At 41.5% G+C, this 19,350-nt stretch overlaps 1 protein-coding gene across 1 annotated transcript; it reads right to left on the reverse strand.

The window, feature by feature from the left end:
• Positions 1 to 2,902: 2,902 nt before the first annotated feature.
• TOMM20 (translocase of outer mitochondrial membrane 20) lies at positions 2,903 to 18,283 on the reverse strand. The gene is made up of 5 exons (XM_082673372.1): positions 18,037 to 18,283; positions 13,587 to 13,633; positions 12,926 to 13,007; positions 9,756 to 9,898; positions 2,903 to 7,793 (listed from the first exon to the last, which is right to left on the reverse strand). Exons 1-5 carry the CDS (start codon positions 18,155 to 18,157, stop codon positions 7,749 to 7,751), a joined length of 438 nt encoding a protein of 145 aa, XP_082529498.1. The 5' UTR covers positions 18,158 to 18,283; the 3' UTR covers positions 2,903 to 7,748.
• Positions 18,284 to 19,350: the final 1,067 nt, after the last annotated feature.

The raw sequence follows: 19,350 nt of genomic DNA on the forward strand, positions 1-19,350 counted from the left end.
CTCTGCTCCCACTTATCTGGTCCAGTCTGTGATAGGAGCTCAGAAGTCATGGCAACCTTCCCGAAGCATTACCTTTATGTCAGTAACTTGAGAGATGGCAGAGATTTTTATCTTACACATTGCAAAATTATAAAGCAGAAAGCACACCAAAAAACCTCTCGTTTTTTAAAAAAGATGTAAGATTTCAATGATGTTTTCTGCTTTCAACTCCTCGGGCTCTGTATTCTCACAAGAAATAGGCATCCATTCAATGCACAACTTCAATGATATAGTGGCCACTTGGTCCTGTTTGCTCATCATGTCTCTCATCTTTGGTGAAAAGTACCCCCATTCTCTAAAAACATAAAAAAAACCCAAAACACTCCAGTCCTCCTCCTTTATCCTATCAAATAGGTAAGGTAGCCAAGTATAGTGCAAGTTACCCTTAATTCAAGTCCTGAATCTTACAGTGAACTAATCTTCAACAAAGGTGCTGAGAATACACAGTAACAGTCTCTTCAATAAAGGGTGTTAGGAAAACTGGATATCTACATGTAAAGAATGAAATTGGACCCTTACCTTACACCACATGCAAAAATCAACTCAAAATGGATTAAAGATTTAAATGTAGACTGGAAACTGTAAAACTCCTAGAAGTAAAATTAGGGGAGAAGCCCCTCAGTATCAGTCTTGGTGATGATTTTTTTTTTTTAATTTGAACCAAATGTACAAACAACAAAATAAAAAAATAAAAAAATGGGACTACATCAAACCAAAAGCTTCTGCATAGCAACGGAACAAAATGAAAAAGGCAACCAACGGAATGGAAGAAAATATTTGCAATCCATATATCTCATATGGGGTTAATACCCCCAAAACATAAGAGAATTCATACAATTCAATAGCAAAATAACAATAACCCAGCTTAAAAATAGGCAAAGGGCTTAGACAGACATTTTTTTCTAAAAAAGATAACCAAATGGTCAACAAGTGTATGAAAAAGCACTCAACATCACTAGTTATCTGGGAAATGTGAATCAAAGCCACAATGAGTATCACACCTGTTAGAATGGCTTTCATCAAGAAGACAAGAGATAACAAGTGCTGGTGAGGACATGAAGAAAGGGGAACCCTCGGGCACCGCTAGTGGGAATGTAAACTGGTGCAGCCACATGGAAAACGGTACGGAAATGCCTCAAAAAATTAAAAATAGTACTGCATGATCAAGCAATCCCACTTCTAGGTATTAAGCCCAAAGGAAATGAAATCACTATCTCAAAAAGGTATCTGCACCCTCATGTTCATTGCAGCATTATTCACAAGAGCGAAGATAAGGGAATAACCTAAATGTCTGTCAGTGGATGGATGGATAAATGTGATACACACTTTATAAGAGGAAATTCTGCCATTTCCAACAACACGGATGAACTTGGAACATTAGACTAAGAGAAATAAGCCAGACACAGAAAGACAAATACTGCATGATCTCACTTATATGTGAAATCTGAAAAAAATCAAGACTCATAGAAACACAATAGAATGGTGGTTACCAGGGGCTGGGGGACAGGGGAAAAGGGGAGGTGTTGGTCAAAGGGTACAAACTTTCAGTTATAAGATGAATAAGTTCCAGAGATCTAACATATCTCATGGTGACTGTAGTTAATATTTACCTGAAATTTGCAGGGGGTAGGTCGTAAGTATTCTCACCACTAACACGAGAAAAGGGAACTATGCGAGGTGATGGAGATATTAACTAGCTGGACGGTGGTAACTATTTCACAAGGGCTACAGACATCAAATGTCACACCGTACATCTTATATATTTAATGTAACATACATACACAATTTTTACTTCAATAAATCCTGAATCTTCCACTTACCATGCAACACTGGGCACACCCTGTGTAAGGCTGTAAGGAGTGGCGAGTTAATATGTTCTAGAGCTCAGGGAGTGTGACTGGCACCGTGCACATGTGCCTGGAGCGGCCAGGGCCCAGAGCTCCAGCCCCCTCTTTAAGTCTGCTTGTAGAAGTGACACAGCCCAGTGAGGAGCAGAGACGGAAGGAGCTGTCCTGGTGTGGAGATCCTTGTGCTAATCGTAAAGCTCTTAGTGAGGAGCTAATAAATGCCACTATTTCTCAAGCTTTTTCAAGTTGGGTTTCTATACTTGCTACTAGGGTCCTAATTAATACAGGGAATTGTAAAGGAAGCTTTTATAAACCACTGCAGTGCTCTCTGGGAATGGGGTATGGATAAAATTGGTCTATAAGGAATTCCACAGCAGTCCAGTGGTTAGGATTCTGCACTTTCACTGCCGAGGGTGCAAGTTCAATCCCTGGTCAGGAAACTAAGATCCCACAAGCCAAGCACTGTGGCCAAAAAAAAAAAAAAGAGGTCTAAAAAAGAATCAGTCTCTGCTGATAACCTAAGTTGTCCTCTTCAAATGGTGAGTAGGTTGAGCAATTGCATGTGTGACGTGAACACTGTCGAGAGGTCACTGAGTATGTTCAGCCTCTCCGGGGACTAGTCTGGTGTACTACTCTGGGTAAACTGAGACAGGCTCTGGTTTTATAACTTCAAAGATGCCCACTCAACCAAGGAACAAACTGAAAGGCCAGCTCAGTCTACTTTCTCATGTGATAAAAGGCAGGGATACCTGGATTTGAGGACTTCGGTGAACTTCCAGGGGGATGCAGTTGTTCTGGCTCTCTCTCTGAATGTGCAGAGCACACGCGGGCACACGACACACGGAGGCGCATGCTGAGTGCCAGGCACCACTCCATTTCTCAGATCAAGCTCCAGCTTCATCACAGCCTCTCGTCCCCGTTTTCTACCCTTCACTCCCCACCTCTAGCTTGTCAGTATTATGCCAAAGTACTTGACTCCCTTATCAATATTAGCGGAAATTAAACAAGGATTTAGTACCTCCAAAATTATACAATTTATTATGTAATTTAAATACATAGTATAATTAGTATTTAAACAATCTATATATATGTAAACATTTTATATATATGTAAACATATATATATATATATATGATGCTCCAGAAAACCTGAATCTAAAAAGGGAATAAATCCATTTGATTCACTCAAAGACATAAATATGGAGTAAAAACTTAAAAACTCACAACTTACATGCTTAGGGAACATGATTTCTGTTTAGTTGACCTGTCTAGTCGATGGGTTATTTTCTGAAAAAAATTCCTAAAATGCATTTTTTTAATGGTCTGGCCTATCTTGAACATAAAGTCTGATAACTGATGGTCTGTACTGGGAGCTCCCAAATAATTACATTCTGCTACAGTCGGCAGGTTTTTTTAAGTACATGTCTCACTTTCAGAGTGCTACATACAGTACATCATCTGTGACCTTATCACAGCTGGTGTTCTCTAATAAGGATTTCCTATTCACATTTTCCACTTCACCACTGAGCGTCACCATCTGCGTCACATTCATGACCTGAGACCAGCAACATCACCAAAACCAGGGAACTTGCTAGAAATGCTGATTGATATGTGTTCCTGGCCCAGACCTGCTGGCCAGTGTCGGGCCCAGCAATCTGCTTTAACAAGGCTTCCATCAGAATCAGATGATTCTGATACATCTAAGGCTGGGAAAACACTACTACAGAATCCTCACCTGTTGACACTAAAGCAGGGGTTCTTAACCTGGGATCTGTGATCCCCCTTAAGTCAAAGGCAAGTGTGCATTTTCCTGGGGAGAAGCTGCAGAACCGTCAACTTTCTCAAAGGGATGGTAACCAAGAAACTTGATTCTACGTTGAATCATCAAATTCAGCAGAATTCACTTCTGCAGACATACACCAAGCCAAAATTTCCTCCAAGCCTTTTAATATCACGTACGCAGCTGAGGCACAAGCAATAATAAAACTGCGTTTTTTATGTTACAAGAAAGGAAATTTTGTGTATCTGCATGATATACCAATTTTCTGAAAAATCTCTTCTGCGTTGACATTCACACACACTCTGGTCCACAGGCTGAGTCAACAAAGTCAGAAAGGCAGGCAAGATGAGAAACCGTCAAGTTTACTAAGAAGAGGACTCCAATGTTTACCGACTGCCCACCACACACACTGTACCAGGTTTTACACACTTTACAGAAGTGAGGTGTGAACCTAATTTCTATCTATCTAACAGAACAGCGCTGACACTGCCAGGTAAGCCCCCGTTTTAAGTGCTCTTGAAGTACAAACCGTGGAGACGACAGCGGAGGAGCGCAACGAAATGACAACCAACTGCTGAACAACCGTCGATTAAAACAACTGGCAGCTACCAGAAGGCGGCATTCTACACCCAAGGACATAAAGAAAGCACGAGAAGGTTGGAGAGGCGCCCTCTCGCCACCATCAAGTCCCACACCACCTGAGCGGGCGACCCCAGCTAGAGGACACTAACATCGCAGAGCCTCACCCCCGCGTGAGCGCGGAGCCCCATGGGAGGCTCCGCAGCCGGGGGGGTCTGGCATCGGGAGCGCATTTGGCTGTGAAGGCCGGTGCGGCTCGATCGCAGGAGCCCCACAGGACGGGGTGGAAGGAAGAGGAGACTCCGCTCCGGGAGGGCGCACGCAAGCTCCCTCGCGTGACAACGGCATGACTGCACAGCAGCCTGAGCCCGACCTACCTGCGGGTCTTGGAGGGTCTCCTCGGGAGGTAGCGGCCGTCTGCGGCTCTCTCTGGGGTCATAAATGCTGCTGGCAGACATTTTGGGTCCTTGGTCCCGGAGACCTGGTCCAACCAACAGCCTGCAGGCTCCAGCGCCGGGGCGCCTCAGGCCAAAGCACCCAAAGGGCAGGCACCCAGCCCCACCCATAAGTAGACAGGCCGCCTCGACTGGAGCCCAGGGCCACCTCCTCACACGCCACTAGGCCTAGACCCAGCCCCGCCCAACAGCGGGCGGGCACCAGCCCCTCCCCTTCCGGGCACCGGCAGGAACCGCCCGCAAACCTCTAGACCAGCCTCGGCCACTAGGGGGCAGACGGCAGCGGCCGGGAAACTACTGAGTCTGCAAACACAGCTCACTACCTACCCTGGTCCTGTACTGGGACACACAGGACATATCCCACAGAGAGCCACTTCTCCCAGGTCGAGAAATGTAACTAAGCTACTACGTATAGGTTGACAGAGGCTAATGCAAAGACAGCACACGCGGACGCGGAAGCCAGAGGCACGAGGGGCCATGAGCGACTCCGAGAATCAGCAGAAACGAAGGCAAGGCCTGGAGTTTTCACAGATGTGGAACTGGTGAATTTATAGAGATATGGTGAATTTCGATATAAATTCAGTAATAAAGTGGAGCAGCCAATCTACTGGAAAGAGCTCAAGTAATGACTGTAAAGATGATCCAAGAACTCAGGAAAAGAATGGATGCACAGTGCGAGAAGTTCCAAGAAGTTTTTAGCAGAGTTAGAAAACATAAAGACCAACCAAATAAGAGTTGAAGAATTTAAGCACAAATTGTGGAACCAAAACAATAGATCTCTGCCCAAGGAAGCATGCCAACGTGCACTAACATTTCCATTTCCAAAGACCTAAGTGTGCTGCAACATTAGTACATGGGAACAACCAAGCTATTATCACTCTACTTAAATCTTGGGTTGAGCACCATTCACCCAGCATCCCCACCGCCTGGTTCCATTACTGTGTAAAACTTTAGATAGTAAACAGTGTTCAGCAATTACTTGTCTAGACGGAAAAAACTTTTTTGGTATTGGTTGTTGTTTTTAACAAAACATAGCTAGCTTTCAAAAGTGGTACCTAATTTTAAAGCACCAAAGCTGTCACTCAAATAAGATGTACTTAGCATAATCAGCTCTCAAGTAAGGATATCACTACCTTCAGTAAGCATTAATGCTGATTATTTCTCAGAAAGCCAAGTGATACCCAGCTTGGGCTGCACTACAGTTCACAAGGGCACATAGTCTTCATTCCCTCCTAAAATAAACCTAAGTTGACCCCTCACACTCCTCCAGCCAGTCCTTAAGTTTTCCTGGGTCCATTCCTCTCTTGCCAAGCTGTCTGCCCCTTGCTCTTTCCCCACCTACAATCCTTCTGACTGTCCCAAGTCCATCCCCCGTCTGGGAAGATGCAGGGCAGAAGAGTGTTTCCTAGCTGCACGGTCAATTACTGACGAATCACCACTATACTGTTTTGGATTTGGGATCCTACTAGGAAAATGAACCTACCAACACATGTTTGAACTAGTCACCCCACTCCACCTCACCCCTCAAAAAGCATGCAGGCTTGTCACTGAAAAAAGCACACTGTTCACAAACCTGGAAGGTTCCTGAGGAAGAGTCCTTTAATGTGCAAGGGACCTAGTCTGATGTTCTTATTTTACAGATGAGAATACTGGAGTTGAGATGTCATGTGGACTTGCCCAAGGCTGGCAGCTATCCAGAGGGAGAAACTAGAACCACACTCCAAACTCATCCCACTACATCCCAACCACCACAAAACCCTGCAGTTAAAGTTTTTAAGAAAAACAAAATGTCTAATACACAGAAACGGTCTCTCTACATTCAGACAGAATAAAGGCAACCGGTACAACGAGAAATGCTCAACAAACACCACTAAGTACCAAGGATCTTTATTCTCAGGTCTGATACTGAATCTGTGGCTGCAGATAATGTCACTATTTTGAGAATAAAAGGTCCCATTATCTTCATTCTTTGCAAGTCTTCAGCCACAAAGTTATACCTTATTCCCATAACAAGATAAGTGAATCAGGCTGGAAGGGGATTCAGGAGGTACACTGACGATAAAAGCAAAGGGGAACACAAACTTTTACAAGCATATTGTCCCAGCTACCTTGAAGGTTAAATTTCAGATTAATTTACAAAAGTAGTGACAGAAACATGATTTCACTGAAAATCAACACAAGTTATACCTTAAAAAAAAATCAATTCAGAAATACTAAGTCAGGCAAGCATGCAAAATTCAGAGTATTAAAAAATGCAAGGGCTGGTTGCCCAAACAGATATATCCCTCAGAAAAAGGGATTTGAAAATGCTGAACAGAACCAAAGGAATTAGAAGCTGAATCAGCAGACCAATTCCCTCATTTTATAAATGTGGGCAGACATTAACTGGCAAAGCTTACTCAGCTAGATTAAGGGTGTACACAGATCTAATTCCTGGTGCTATTTGCAACTACACATATCTAAAATACAAGGAGATAAATATCCGGAACACATTAGGCCCACTGATATAATCAACGGTGGGAGTGAAGTTACTATAGCACAGCAGCACATTAGACATATTTAAGAGATTAAATGGAAAGAAAGAATCTCTTAAAGATTTTAATGCTCAGTTTTAATACACAATCAAGTTTCCATCCAATCATCTGGTGTACAGCAAACTGTACTAGCTTAAAGGAAAAAACTGCATTCTTCAGGTTTCTTCTACACTTTTTTTGGCCTATCAAAACTGAGCACTGGGCATTTTTAATTTAAGTAATATGATGTTATACATGTACATTCTAACTGCACATTTTAGGAATGAACAAAATCCATATCTCGGTAACTGATAGTGTATTTATAAAATCAAAACCTATCAAAATACACTTTTCACTGAGAAAAATAAATAAAACAGACAAATGGATCTACACAAAGTAAAAATTAACTTTGGTAGATCTCAGTGTAGGACAGTCCATAACAAGCGTATTTGCCCTTACTCCCCCAGAGCTGATCATCTTCCAAGTTCAGATTTTTAAAATATTTTAAAATTGAGATTATTATGTTGACATATTTCTCATTCCACATCATCTTCAGCCAAGCTCTGAGCACTTACAATTCTCTGAAAGAGAAAAGAATTTTTAATTTTTAGAAGTATGATAAGCATTTAATCAGGATTCTAAGTTCAACATAAAATGCCCTTTGTATCAAATCTCTGAATCAAATCTTGCTGAGGTTTACCCATACTGAGATATCAACATTTAACACTTCATACGTTGTTTTTATCTGAGAAAATAATGATCATTGTCAGTCCCATCTCAAAATTCAAGTCAACAAAGGAACCATAACATTATATCGTGTTACATGTTAGTCAATTTTGTAACTAAAACCAAAAAGAATTTAAGATCTCTTTTCACTCCCACAGGAAGAAATACCAATTAGTGCTATACTGATCATTCTATCCTCCAAACATTTCCCTTTTCTGTCTGTAAATGGTCACAGTCATTATACAAAGACATCATCCTCAGGTCAATTTCCCAAAAGCACTATGCTATGCTGTCTTTCAAAAGACAGATAATCTTAGAGGATTCTGACAACTGACTGGGAACCACATTAGTCTAAAATAAAAAAGACTGAAATTCCTTGGTTTTCCAACTCTTTCCCTTAAATCCTTTTTTTTTTTTAAACATCTTTTTTGGAGTATAACTGCTTTACAATGTTGTGTTAGTTTCTGCTGTATAACAAAGTGAATCAGCTATACGTATACATATATCCCCATATCCCCTCCCTCTTGCATCTCCCTCCCACCCTCCCTATCCCACCCCTCTAGGTGGTTGCAAAGCACCGAGCTGATCTCCCTGTGCTATGTGGCTGCTTCCCACTAGCTATTTTATGTTTGGTAGTGTATATATGTCCATGCCACTCTCTCACACCCTTCCCCCTCCCGTGTCCTCAAGTCCATTCTCTACGTCTGTGTCTTTATTCCTGTCCTGCCTCTAGGTTCATCAGAACCATTTTTTTTTTTTTTTTTTTTGCGGTACGCGGGCCTCTCACTGTTGTGGCCTCTCCCGTTGCGGAGCACAGGCTCCGGACGCGCAGGCCCAGCGGCCATGGCTCACGGGCCCAGCCGCTCCGCGGCATGTGGGATCCTCCCGGACCGGGGCACGAACCCATGTCCCCTGCATCGGCAGGCAGACTCTCAACCACTGCGCCACCAGGGAAGCCCCCATTTTTTTTTTTTAAGATTCCATGTATATGTGTTAGCATACGGTTATTTGTTTTTCTCTTTCTGACTTACTACACTCTGTATGACAGGCTCTAGGTCCATTCCCTTAAATCTTTAGGACCCTTTTCTTTTCAGTCCCTTTCCAATCTAGATGAGTAAAGATTAGTTTAAAGAATTGTAAAGATGAGTTTAAAGAATTAACCAGTCATTTTACTAATTTTTAATTATATCAAAGATGAAAATTCATTTAATAGACACGATATTCCAAAAAGTAGATTCATTCGGGCTCCTTGAGAAGGATTTAAAAGGAATGCATTTTAATTAACTCCTAAGTTATGCTTAACCTCTTATTTAAATGGGATGTAGTCGAATAGCTCCAAACTTGAAGCCCACCTCAGCAGCAGCAGAGACACTGGGGCCTTCAGACAAGTGAGGTCAGAGGGAACCCAGAGCCCTTTATGACCTGACTTCCAAGCCATGCCACCTTGGCTCCTCTGGCCTCTGCCAGGCCCCTTAACTGCATGCGTGGTTTCACACAAGAGGCAGAAAGCTAGGTTCAGAAAGTAGCTGGGAGTGGCCTGAATTTGATGATTTGAATACTAAGGCCTGAGATTTAACACTAAGAGACATAATTCCTAAACGACTTCCTGGGCACAATCACTAGATTTTATGCCCCCTCATTTGGATGCTTTTCTCTTAGGGAAGAAAAGGTCAAGCACTGACATCTCCTTTTCATTACATGGAGGAGAGTTTCATGATGTCATCATGTCCACTAGGCTCCTTTTTAAAATGCCAATGTCCCTAAACATTTAACTCTCAGATACTACTCACTTATTTCATAACATTTCAAATCTTTACCTGACTAATTGTTGGGAGCTTAGTCAGAAGCATCTGGAACACTGGTGGTGGAAGAGTTTGCTGCAACACTTGCAGTAACTGCTGTGGCTGTCCACACACAGCAATCGCGTTTGTCAGGTGGTCCACACCCTTCTCATATTCACCTGGAAGATTTACATAAACATAACATGAGACTGGAAAAGCCTTTGCCTTTGTTCAAAATTCAACCCTAAAGTCTTCACTGTATCTCCAAGTGAAAATGACCAAAAACATTGTGCAAGTAAAACCTAGAAAATATAGTAAGTACACTCATATAACTGATTAAGAAGCCATGAACAAGAATGAGTCAGATTATATGTACTGATATTGAAGGGACTCCAACACACATACAAAGAGGGGAAAATAAGGTACAGAAATGTCCAAGTTTAAAAAAAAAAAAAAGAAATGTCCAAGTTTATTACTATTTATATACTAAGAATACATAAGAAATTGCTAACAATGAAACAATATTTTCTATGAGAATAGAGAACTGGAAGATTGGGGGACTGAGGTAGACAGGCCCAATTTCACTTTAAACTAATCCCTTATACTGTATGAATATCACCACATGTAAGTAGACACCCTAAAGGCCTTTAATCTCTTCTGAACCTAGTCATCACTGGCAGTCAACCTCTCTGCAGATCCAACAGCAAAAAATGCCAAGCAATCCTGGATACATTTACACATTTACAGGACCTCAATCGCAGTCAACTTGTCATCTTGAGCTACCTTCACACATGATGTTGCTACAACTTTTGCTGACCTGATAGCCAGATATCAAGTAGTATGTTTTATAATACCAACAGCATTGAAAGCACCATATAATCCTTTTATGACAGAGCAGAGGAAGAACAAACCAAGTGTTACAAGATGGAAGTCGCCATTTGGTATGAAACACTGCTGTGTTGAGCAGAATGCTCTCGTTTCCCCAATGCCTAGGCCCTCCCTCTCAGGGAACTCAAGGTGCAGCCTGAAGGAGACGTGAAAATGTTTCCCTGATTGGTAGCTAACTCATTTTCTGTTGTAGACTTTTTCATTGGTTCTCCTACTCACTGATTTTTAATCTTAGTTTGTTGGCAATTTAATGTAGGGACTGTGCCATTTGTAACTCTTTCCGTGAAACTGAACAAATTCTGATTATGTCAAGAAATTATTTCCCGAGCTTCTGGGTTGGTGAATACATCGAAGCACTAGGAGGGCGGCACCTCCAGAGAAGGCGTGGAAGTCCCACCCCTAACCCTACGCCTCTCTTCTGTCTGGCTGCTCCTCAGTGCTATCATCTATAATAAACCAAAAAAATAAAAATTACACTTAAAAAAAAAAACAAATATAATAAACCAGTAAACAAAGTTTTCCAGCCCTGAGTAAGAATGTGACCAAACAAGGGAGTAAAGACTCTGGTAAATGAGGAGGAACTGCCTCCACCTAGCATTTCCACTTGAAGTATTCAAACTGAAGAAACCATTAACTCTACAAAGAAGAATTAAAAACGGAAAATATAAGACTTAGGTCTTCCACATAAGATGGGACTTCCATCGGGGACACAATGGCTCCACTGACTTGGAAATTAAGATGCCACATGGCCAGTGAATCCTCATGCCACTGAACTTACAGGCAACAGACGGGATCACACTGTTGTCTGAGGATATGAATTCCGATTATTGAATGGAAATAGAGTGACTATACCAGAGGGTTACGTGTAGAACACAGGGGATCCTCTGAGACACCTCCTAAAACTTCTAAACACACTGGAAACCACTCATGAACAACCACAGCAATTCAGCGCAGTGAAACAAACCGCTTCCCCTCTGCCCTTGCAGCTCCAATCGCATTCACATATCCTGAGACGAGCTCTTGCCCAGCTAAGCGAGTATGCTTATGGAAGACCCCTGGACGCAGGAGGCCTTGCCAAGCAATAACGCTCACTGCCTAAGCTGCTTATGCTTTCTCATGGCTTACTTTTCCCAAATTCTAACCACCTGAGTCTTCTACCTCAGGCTGGGTTGGTAGATTCCACCAGAAGAAAAGGCAGCTTGGCAGCTGAGTTAAGTACCCCTCTGGGTGTGTTGGGCTGAAACGGGAGCAACATACGCCTGGGAAAAAGAACAACTCTTCTCTACCCTTCCTTGACCCCCCCGTCCCCCCACCACCATGAGTTAACTTTTCTTTTCCATCTGGATCTAAAGGCTAAAGACAAATAGACAGATGCCCACAGTACATGGATCTCCAATATAACCCAAACATACGCTCTATCCTTAGACACATATCATTACACATGCTTTTCTTTTTAGATATTAAAGTAATACAGTCATAGCCTCTCAAACGATCCTAACGAGGATTTAAGTGCTTTACCTTGCCCTATGATCAAACTTCATATTTTTCTTATACCGTGAAAAAAGTCAATTATTTCCTAGCAAGACGTTTCCATTTTAATTTATAAATATTAGCAGCTTACTATACCAATCAAATAAAAAACAATTACTGCCTCCCTTACCTCTCTCAAGAATTATTTCTTATGAAACAGGAGACATGATAAAAAGTAATATCACCATCGCAAACCTTTAATGTCTCCCCATAAAAAAAAGGGAAAAAAAACACCCCACAAATGACCTGCATCATGTAGTTCAATACTATCTAAATCTATTATAACAGTGAGAATAGGAAAAACAAGTTGACACGTGATACTTTTTTTATTAATGACAGAAACTACTTCAAAGCTACTTTGAGATAAAAGCTAATTTGACAGTAAAAATATTTATAAATACTTCTGAACAGGTAAATTAACCTTCAGCCTCCTCTGGGACTTATTATATTAGCCATTCCTTCCTATAAGTACTAGAAAAGACCTGAAGGTTAGATGAAGGAGTTGAGGGAATTATACTCCCAGATATTCTTTCAGTCACTATTTATATATTACACTATGACTGTATTCTCTAAAGTACTTAAAAGCAACCTCATTTGTAAAGATTACTTGTCCTCATATTATTAAATGTCTCATATTATTAAATGCCTAAAAACTTGTCTTGAAGTATTTACAGTATCTTTTTAAACAAGAGCCCACACTACATTAAAAAAGCCACTCACCACCATAAGTTTATATTAGTGTGAAGAATTTTGCCTTGTTTCCTAGTCTTCTAATGAATATTAATTACCTTGAGCTAGTAACTCTTCACCAAGCTGTATTTCTTCAAGGAAGAATTTCTGAACGGCTTCAGCATCTTTAAGGTCAGGTAACTGTTTAGAAATAGAATATTTAGTAACTGATACCAAAATTACTCCAGGAATATAAACAATACAAAAAATCATGCCACTAAAAAAACCTGAATAGCTCATTATGAAAACTGACAAAAAGAAATTCACTCTTCAACAACACTCGCAAGGATTAGAGGTTAGTATCTACATTCAAATAAATGCAAGAAAAAATACTTTTTGATCAAAGTGATATTTGTTCTTAGAAAACTGTGAATCAAACCTAAAGTAAAAGGTAAAGAGTACAGGGCTTCCCCGGTGGCGCAGTGGTTGAGAGTCTGCCTGCCGATGCAGGGGACACAGGTTCGTGCCCCCGTCCGGTCCGGGAAGATCCCACATGCCGCGGAGCGGCTGGGCCAGTGAGCCATGGCCGCTGGGCCTGCGCGTCCGGAGCCTGTGCTCCGCAACGGGAGAGGCCACAGCGGTGAGAGGCCCGCGTACCGCAAAAAAATATATATATATATATTTTAAAACAGAAAATCAATGTCTGATACCAATTAGCATTCTCAAAATACACATTTGAAGTAGACTGTAAAATAATTGTTTCTCTAAAAGAGATTATACCTTGGAAAGTCCAGCTCTCTCCTTGGCAAGCTTCTGTTTCTTTCTTCCTGCAAGAAAGGTAATATTTTCATTTCATCATTATTAAAATGGGAATCAAAGGAAGTCTAAATGCTGTGGCAGTCATTCATTCTATTTGCAAAACATGCTTGACTCAAGCTCTCTTCTTGTGATTTGTCAGGGTCATAAAAATTGTTCTGGTCAATGAGCTATGGACACTAGGACATTTCTGGGCAGAAGAGCTTTCCTTCCCTCTCAGGCACCAGGATGAGCAGTTTACAAGATGGAGACACTCCCCCAGCTGGGTCTCTTGAGTAATTATCATAAGCAAAGCAAGCCTCTCCTCCCACCTTCAACCTACACAGGACATGAAACACGAACAAAACTCAAGCCACTGTTGTTTCGGAGCTTTATTGCTGAAATATAACAGACTCTGTCTTTACTGACTTTTGAAAACTACCTGGCATTCTTAAATAGGGAAAAAAACAAAACAACAACAAAAACAAAAAAACAAAATAAAACCAACAAAACCCCCAGCATTTGACAGTTTTCTTAAAAAAAAAAAAGAAAAAAAAGCATAGTTTTTATGCATTTGGCAAAAATAAGAGGGAAGAAGGGTAGCACTCAGAAATGATTCTTAATTCAACTACTGCCAGCTAGTTAAGAAAAAAAACCCCTCTGCCTAAAGTTTGTAAGTTGTTTTGGTTTTTTGTTTGTTTTTTGATATGAAATAGCAATACTACAAATCTTAGGAGTAAGTGATGCTGTTTAAATCTGTTAGTCAACCCTTAAAACCAAATCAATAATAGGACACTAACAGTATTTTAAGTTGTTGTTTAATTGTACACCCTGTGTGAAAGAGTGTTGGCACAAGGAAGCTCGGGCTTCCTTTATATCCCAGATCTTCCGTTGACTAGCAGTGTGACCTTGGGCAAGTTACAGTTAACCGGTGTCTCCCCTTCTCTGTATGTAACAACTGGTTTATGAACAATACCTGCTTCATAGAGTTGATATGAGGATTAAATGAGTTAATGTATTTTTAAACAGTGCCTGGTTGGTATCGTGAGATATAAACATTCAGTGTATTGACGGTGCAAATGTCCTCTTAAAACCTTAAAGCATTCTATAAATCCAAATTTCAATACATGACTAAAGAGGCAGTGACCTGTTTGCCTAAGTGCAGAGACAGATGGTTAATTTACTACAGTCAGGGAACCTTTTCTTATCTACACTTACAAACTAGGTTTAACCACACCAGTGTCTCTGGCCAACTCTAGCCCCCAGATTACATAAAGTGCTACAACTCTAAGGCTTAAAAACTGTCTTAGCACTTTCAACAACAAAAAATAGGTTAAAGCTATCTTACATATTATTTTGAAGACTGTCTATTTTCCCCACCAGCTACCTTTGCTAGGTGTTCATCACCGGGCAACTGTGGGGAAACAGAACGCATAATATATTCTACCCCCAATTTGCTTAACTAAGGGTTTCGTTCAGCCCTCTTTAGGCAGAAAATAATGACTGATAACCAGACTATATTAACTAATTACTAAGTATCACGGTACAGCCTAGTGCTGGGAGGGTACTACAACTAGAAGAGAAAGCCCTCACAGAGGAATTGGACATGGAACACTTGGATGTTAAGGGTAAGCACCTGTTTTAGATGTTACATGCCAGACACTATTCTAAATGTTATTAATTAGTTTATTTTATCCTCATAGTAACCCTATTATCATCGCCATGTTACAGCACCTCAGAAGTTAAACCTGGAAAGTTTGTGGAATAAACAGAGAAATACAATATGCTAAGTCAGAATTATGGAAAATGACAAAAATGATAATGAAACAGTATTAGTTTCCAATCTTACAGGTTTTTTTTTTTTAAATGGAGTGGAGAAGAACGCATGATTGTTGTTGAATGTTTGATAGTTACCAAATTTTAAGATCGCTTAGTTGCTTTAAATTTATAGCTGTTAAGATTAAAATTGTGGTTTAATTTATAAGACAATTAGCTTGTATAAATTTATAGCTATAAGATTAAAATTCTGGCTTTACTTTTATAAGACAATTGTTACATTAACTTATTTTCAGGGACAGTATCAAATAGGATCTCTGTGACAAAAGGACACAGAACACACTGAAAAACCAAGGAGTTACACATTCAATCAGCAAATCGACTCAAGATTTGCTAGAAATCAGTCCAAAGTGCTACTGTGTAACCTAACAAGTTAAAACAGACTAAAAAAAACTACATAAAATATGAACTTACAAAAAGTCCCAAATCTAAATCATTCTTAAAGCATTCATTTAAATGAGAAGATTACTCAATATATCTTAAAATGATGAATCATTTTACACAGTGCTGTATAATGAAAAACATCTATAGTTGGCACTATAATTTGTAGATTAATTTTCATTTATTAGTGATTATTTAGATATAAATTATGCTGTAGGAGTTCTGGTAATCTGCTCTTACTAATGGAAGGTTTAAAAAAAACTGAATAAATTAGAATCCCAGATCTAACCTCAAACCTATTTTAAACATCTTAACTCTCTTCCTTAAAAAAAAAAAAATACACACACACAAAACAAAACCCCAGAAACACTGATTTGAAAAACGCTGCCCTTTTATTATAGATGTAAATATTCTATTAGGAATTAGGCTAGAAAAACACGAAATTAAACTAAACTGAAATCAATTTCGCTCCACAAATACAAAACGCCATCAAGTTCTTAAAATCGGTCAACCATACAGACTTTAAACAGACTGCAAAATTACTCTGAATAAGGTTTACCTGGTAAAGAAAATATCAAATAATTATATTCATAAACAATCTTCAGCGTTCATCCATTACCATGTGCCAGAGGTACTGTACTAAACTCTACATTATACTATTTTACAACAGAGGAAAACTAAAGGTTGAAATCCGTTGCTCAAGGGTTATTCAGCTACTAATTCAAGCCTGACCACTTAAGTCACCAGGATACTGCTGAAACTAGAAAAAAAATTTATGGATTGAGGATGATGGAAAAGAAATTCTGAAAATAACAGATTTCTCAATTTGTCCAAAATGCTAGTTTCATGATTTCTTCAACCAAAAATTCATTTTCTCAAGGTTTAACAATAGAACTGTAGTGTTTCCAAAGAAAAAAAGGTTAATCCATTCTTTACAGAGCTCTGCATCCACGCCATCACCCCCCAGCTATTTCTGAAACTACAGGAAAATTATCTAAATTCCAACAGTTACACTTACAGCCAGCATTTACAGGGCCTTCTCCATGTCAGGAATGGTGGCAGGCACCTCAAATATTTTAATCTTCAAAAAACCAACTAGAGGCATTACCTGATTTTGCAAGCTAAGAAAATTAAGACTCAGCCCAAGATTATGCTAATCTGTGACTAACCTGGGCCAGAAAACTCAGTGTCTGAATCCAAAACAGCACTATTTCCATTACTCCACCTAACCATAAATAAAATAAATTATCTCCATATCCCTTTCTTCCTGGGACATAGGAGAGCTAGAATCAGATATCATATTGTAGATGGTATAAGAGCACCTTTTCCAGTAAGGTAGTCACTAGCCACGTGTGACTATAGAACATGTGAAATGCCTTATTTTAGCTTAATTAAGCAGTAAATCATTAAATAGGATACTCACTTCTTCGTACTTCATGGGCTTTAATAACTTACATATAAATTCTAATTTTATGAACTGTTTTGACTGAGCAACCTAGGTAAGTTACCAAAGTTATTTTTTAATGCAACAAATTTGCCCTTCTATTGCTGCAAACGAGCATACCTCCGAAATTCAAAGATCACAAAGGTTTTGGTGACACGATTCCCCTCTTGTAAATCTCTCTTAAAAGATGTCGCAGGTATGAAATAAGACTGAGCCACAGAAGCAAAGCCCTTTGGACTCCCCTGCAATCTCTATAGCATTCACTCATATCTTGGAAGCCTTTAGAACGAAGCTACCAAGAGGGTTTAAGAATGCAACCTTATCGTTTGAGAACGATACCGAGCTGGATTTGCAGATTTGGTCTCAAGCACAAATTCGTAATACAAAAAAACTCCGCAACTTTCGAGCTAGAAATAGAGGTTTAGAAAGATCAACAGCAAAAAGGACCACAACCCCCGCCCTAAATCATAATACAAACAAATATGCATCTACACGCCGAAAAGTGTTTGGGGAAAACAAAATGGGAAAGCTCCCTCCTCCAAAATGGAGGGACTCGTGCGGGGCACAAGGGCCGGGAGCAGCCCTGGGAGCGCGCGGCCAGCGCCATCACCTTTCTCTGGCTTGTTCGCTCGCCGCCCCAGACCCGGCAGCACCACGCGGCCGCCCAGCACGCGGCCGCCCAGCACGCGGCGGCCCGGCGAGGGGCAGGAGGGGATGGGGACGCCGGGGTGGAGTGGGGAGGCATCAGGCCCAGGAGACAGGGGACCCACTCACGTTCCCGCAGCCTGTTCTTGAAGTTGGGGTCACTCCGCCTCTTGCGGTCGAAGTAAATGCAGTACCCGATGAAAAGGGCCCCGCACACGCCGGCGGCGATGGCGCTGTTCCGGCCCACCATCTTCTCTCCAACGAGGAGTGGGGTCGGCGGCGGCGGGGCCCGCGAAGAAGCCGTTGGCTCAGAACTCTCGGAGCGGACTGCGCCGCTGAGCCCCGACGCCCGCCGCGAGGGACGCGGAAAGGCGGAGATGCGTCACTTCCGGCCCCTGTGGCCGAGGCCCCCTAGGATGTCCGCGGCAGTGCCTGAGCGGAGGCTCCCGCGCTGCTTCTGCGCCTGCGCAGGGGCTTGGGCGCCGCCGCCGCCGTCGCCGTTCGCGTAGGAGTCGGGATTTTGCTGGAGGCCGCGCACTCCCGTAAAAGCCGCTGAGCGTGATGTAACCAGGGCGGCACGTGGCGGTCGTGCGCAGACTCCAAAGCGTGTGTAGCCGACCTCCCTACTTGTGTCAAAGAAGGAAGGTCACTGACCACAAATGCTTCATCTTTTTATAGAATGCAGGTAACGCGTGACTCTTGTTTGAATTTAATGGAATTTGCTTTTCAAGTTCAGTCACAATCCGTTGTGCCCCAAGGACCATAATCATACGATTAGTAGCTGGCTGGTCAGAAGAGTGAAACCATACGATTTCAAATGATGTTACAGTATAGCCTCAGGAGTGGAAGAAAATTAAATGGAGCGATTCCTGGAAAAGTGCAACGGGTAAGAGATTGAAGGAAAAACATAGAAAACGTTGAGTTGTCAAGTTGTCATAGCCACTGAAAACATTATGTATGTAGTTTAAATTTAAAGAGGCAGAGGCGGGATCCTCTTTAAAACCTTGGAGTGATAGGCATGTGTTTTATTCATAGTGGATCCTGACAGTTTAGGCTAAGGAGATGGTTCCTGATGGGGTCTGGCCGGTTGGCACTACTCTGTGTATTACACGTCAGTGTGCCGTGTGCTAGGAGGGGTAAGTTTCGGTCTCCACAGGGAGGGAACAGAAGCTCTGAATTTGGGATTCTCCCAGACCTCTCCCTGTGCCCCTCGTCTTTCCCTTTGGCTGGTTGTTTTTTGTTTTTTGCCCCACGGGACTTGGAGGATCTCAGTTCTCTGACCAGGGATGGAACCCAGGCCCTTGACAGTGAACGCACTGAGTCCTAACCACTGGACCGCCAAGGAAGTCCCTGGCTGGGTTGTTTCTATTTTTGGCTGTGTTGGGTCTTTGTTGCTGTGCGCAGGCTTTCTCTAGTTGCGGTGAGTGGGCTTCTCACTGCGGT

This window comes from Grampus griseus, assembly GCF_964374135.1.
Source record: "Grampus griseus genome assembly, chromosome: 16".
NCBI lineage: Eukaryota > Metazoa > Chordata > Mammalia > Artiodactyla > Delphinidae > Grampus > Grampus griseus.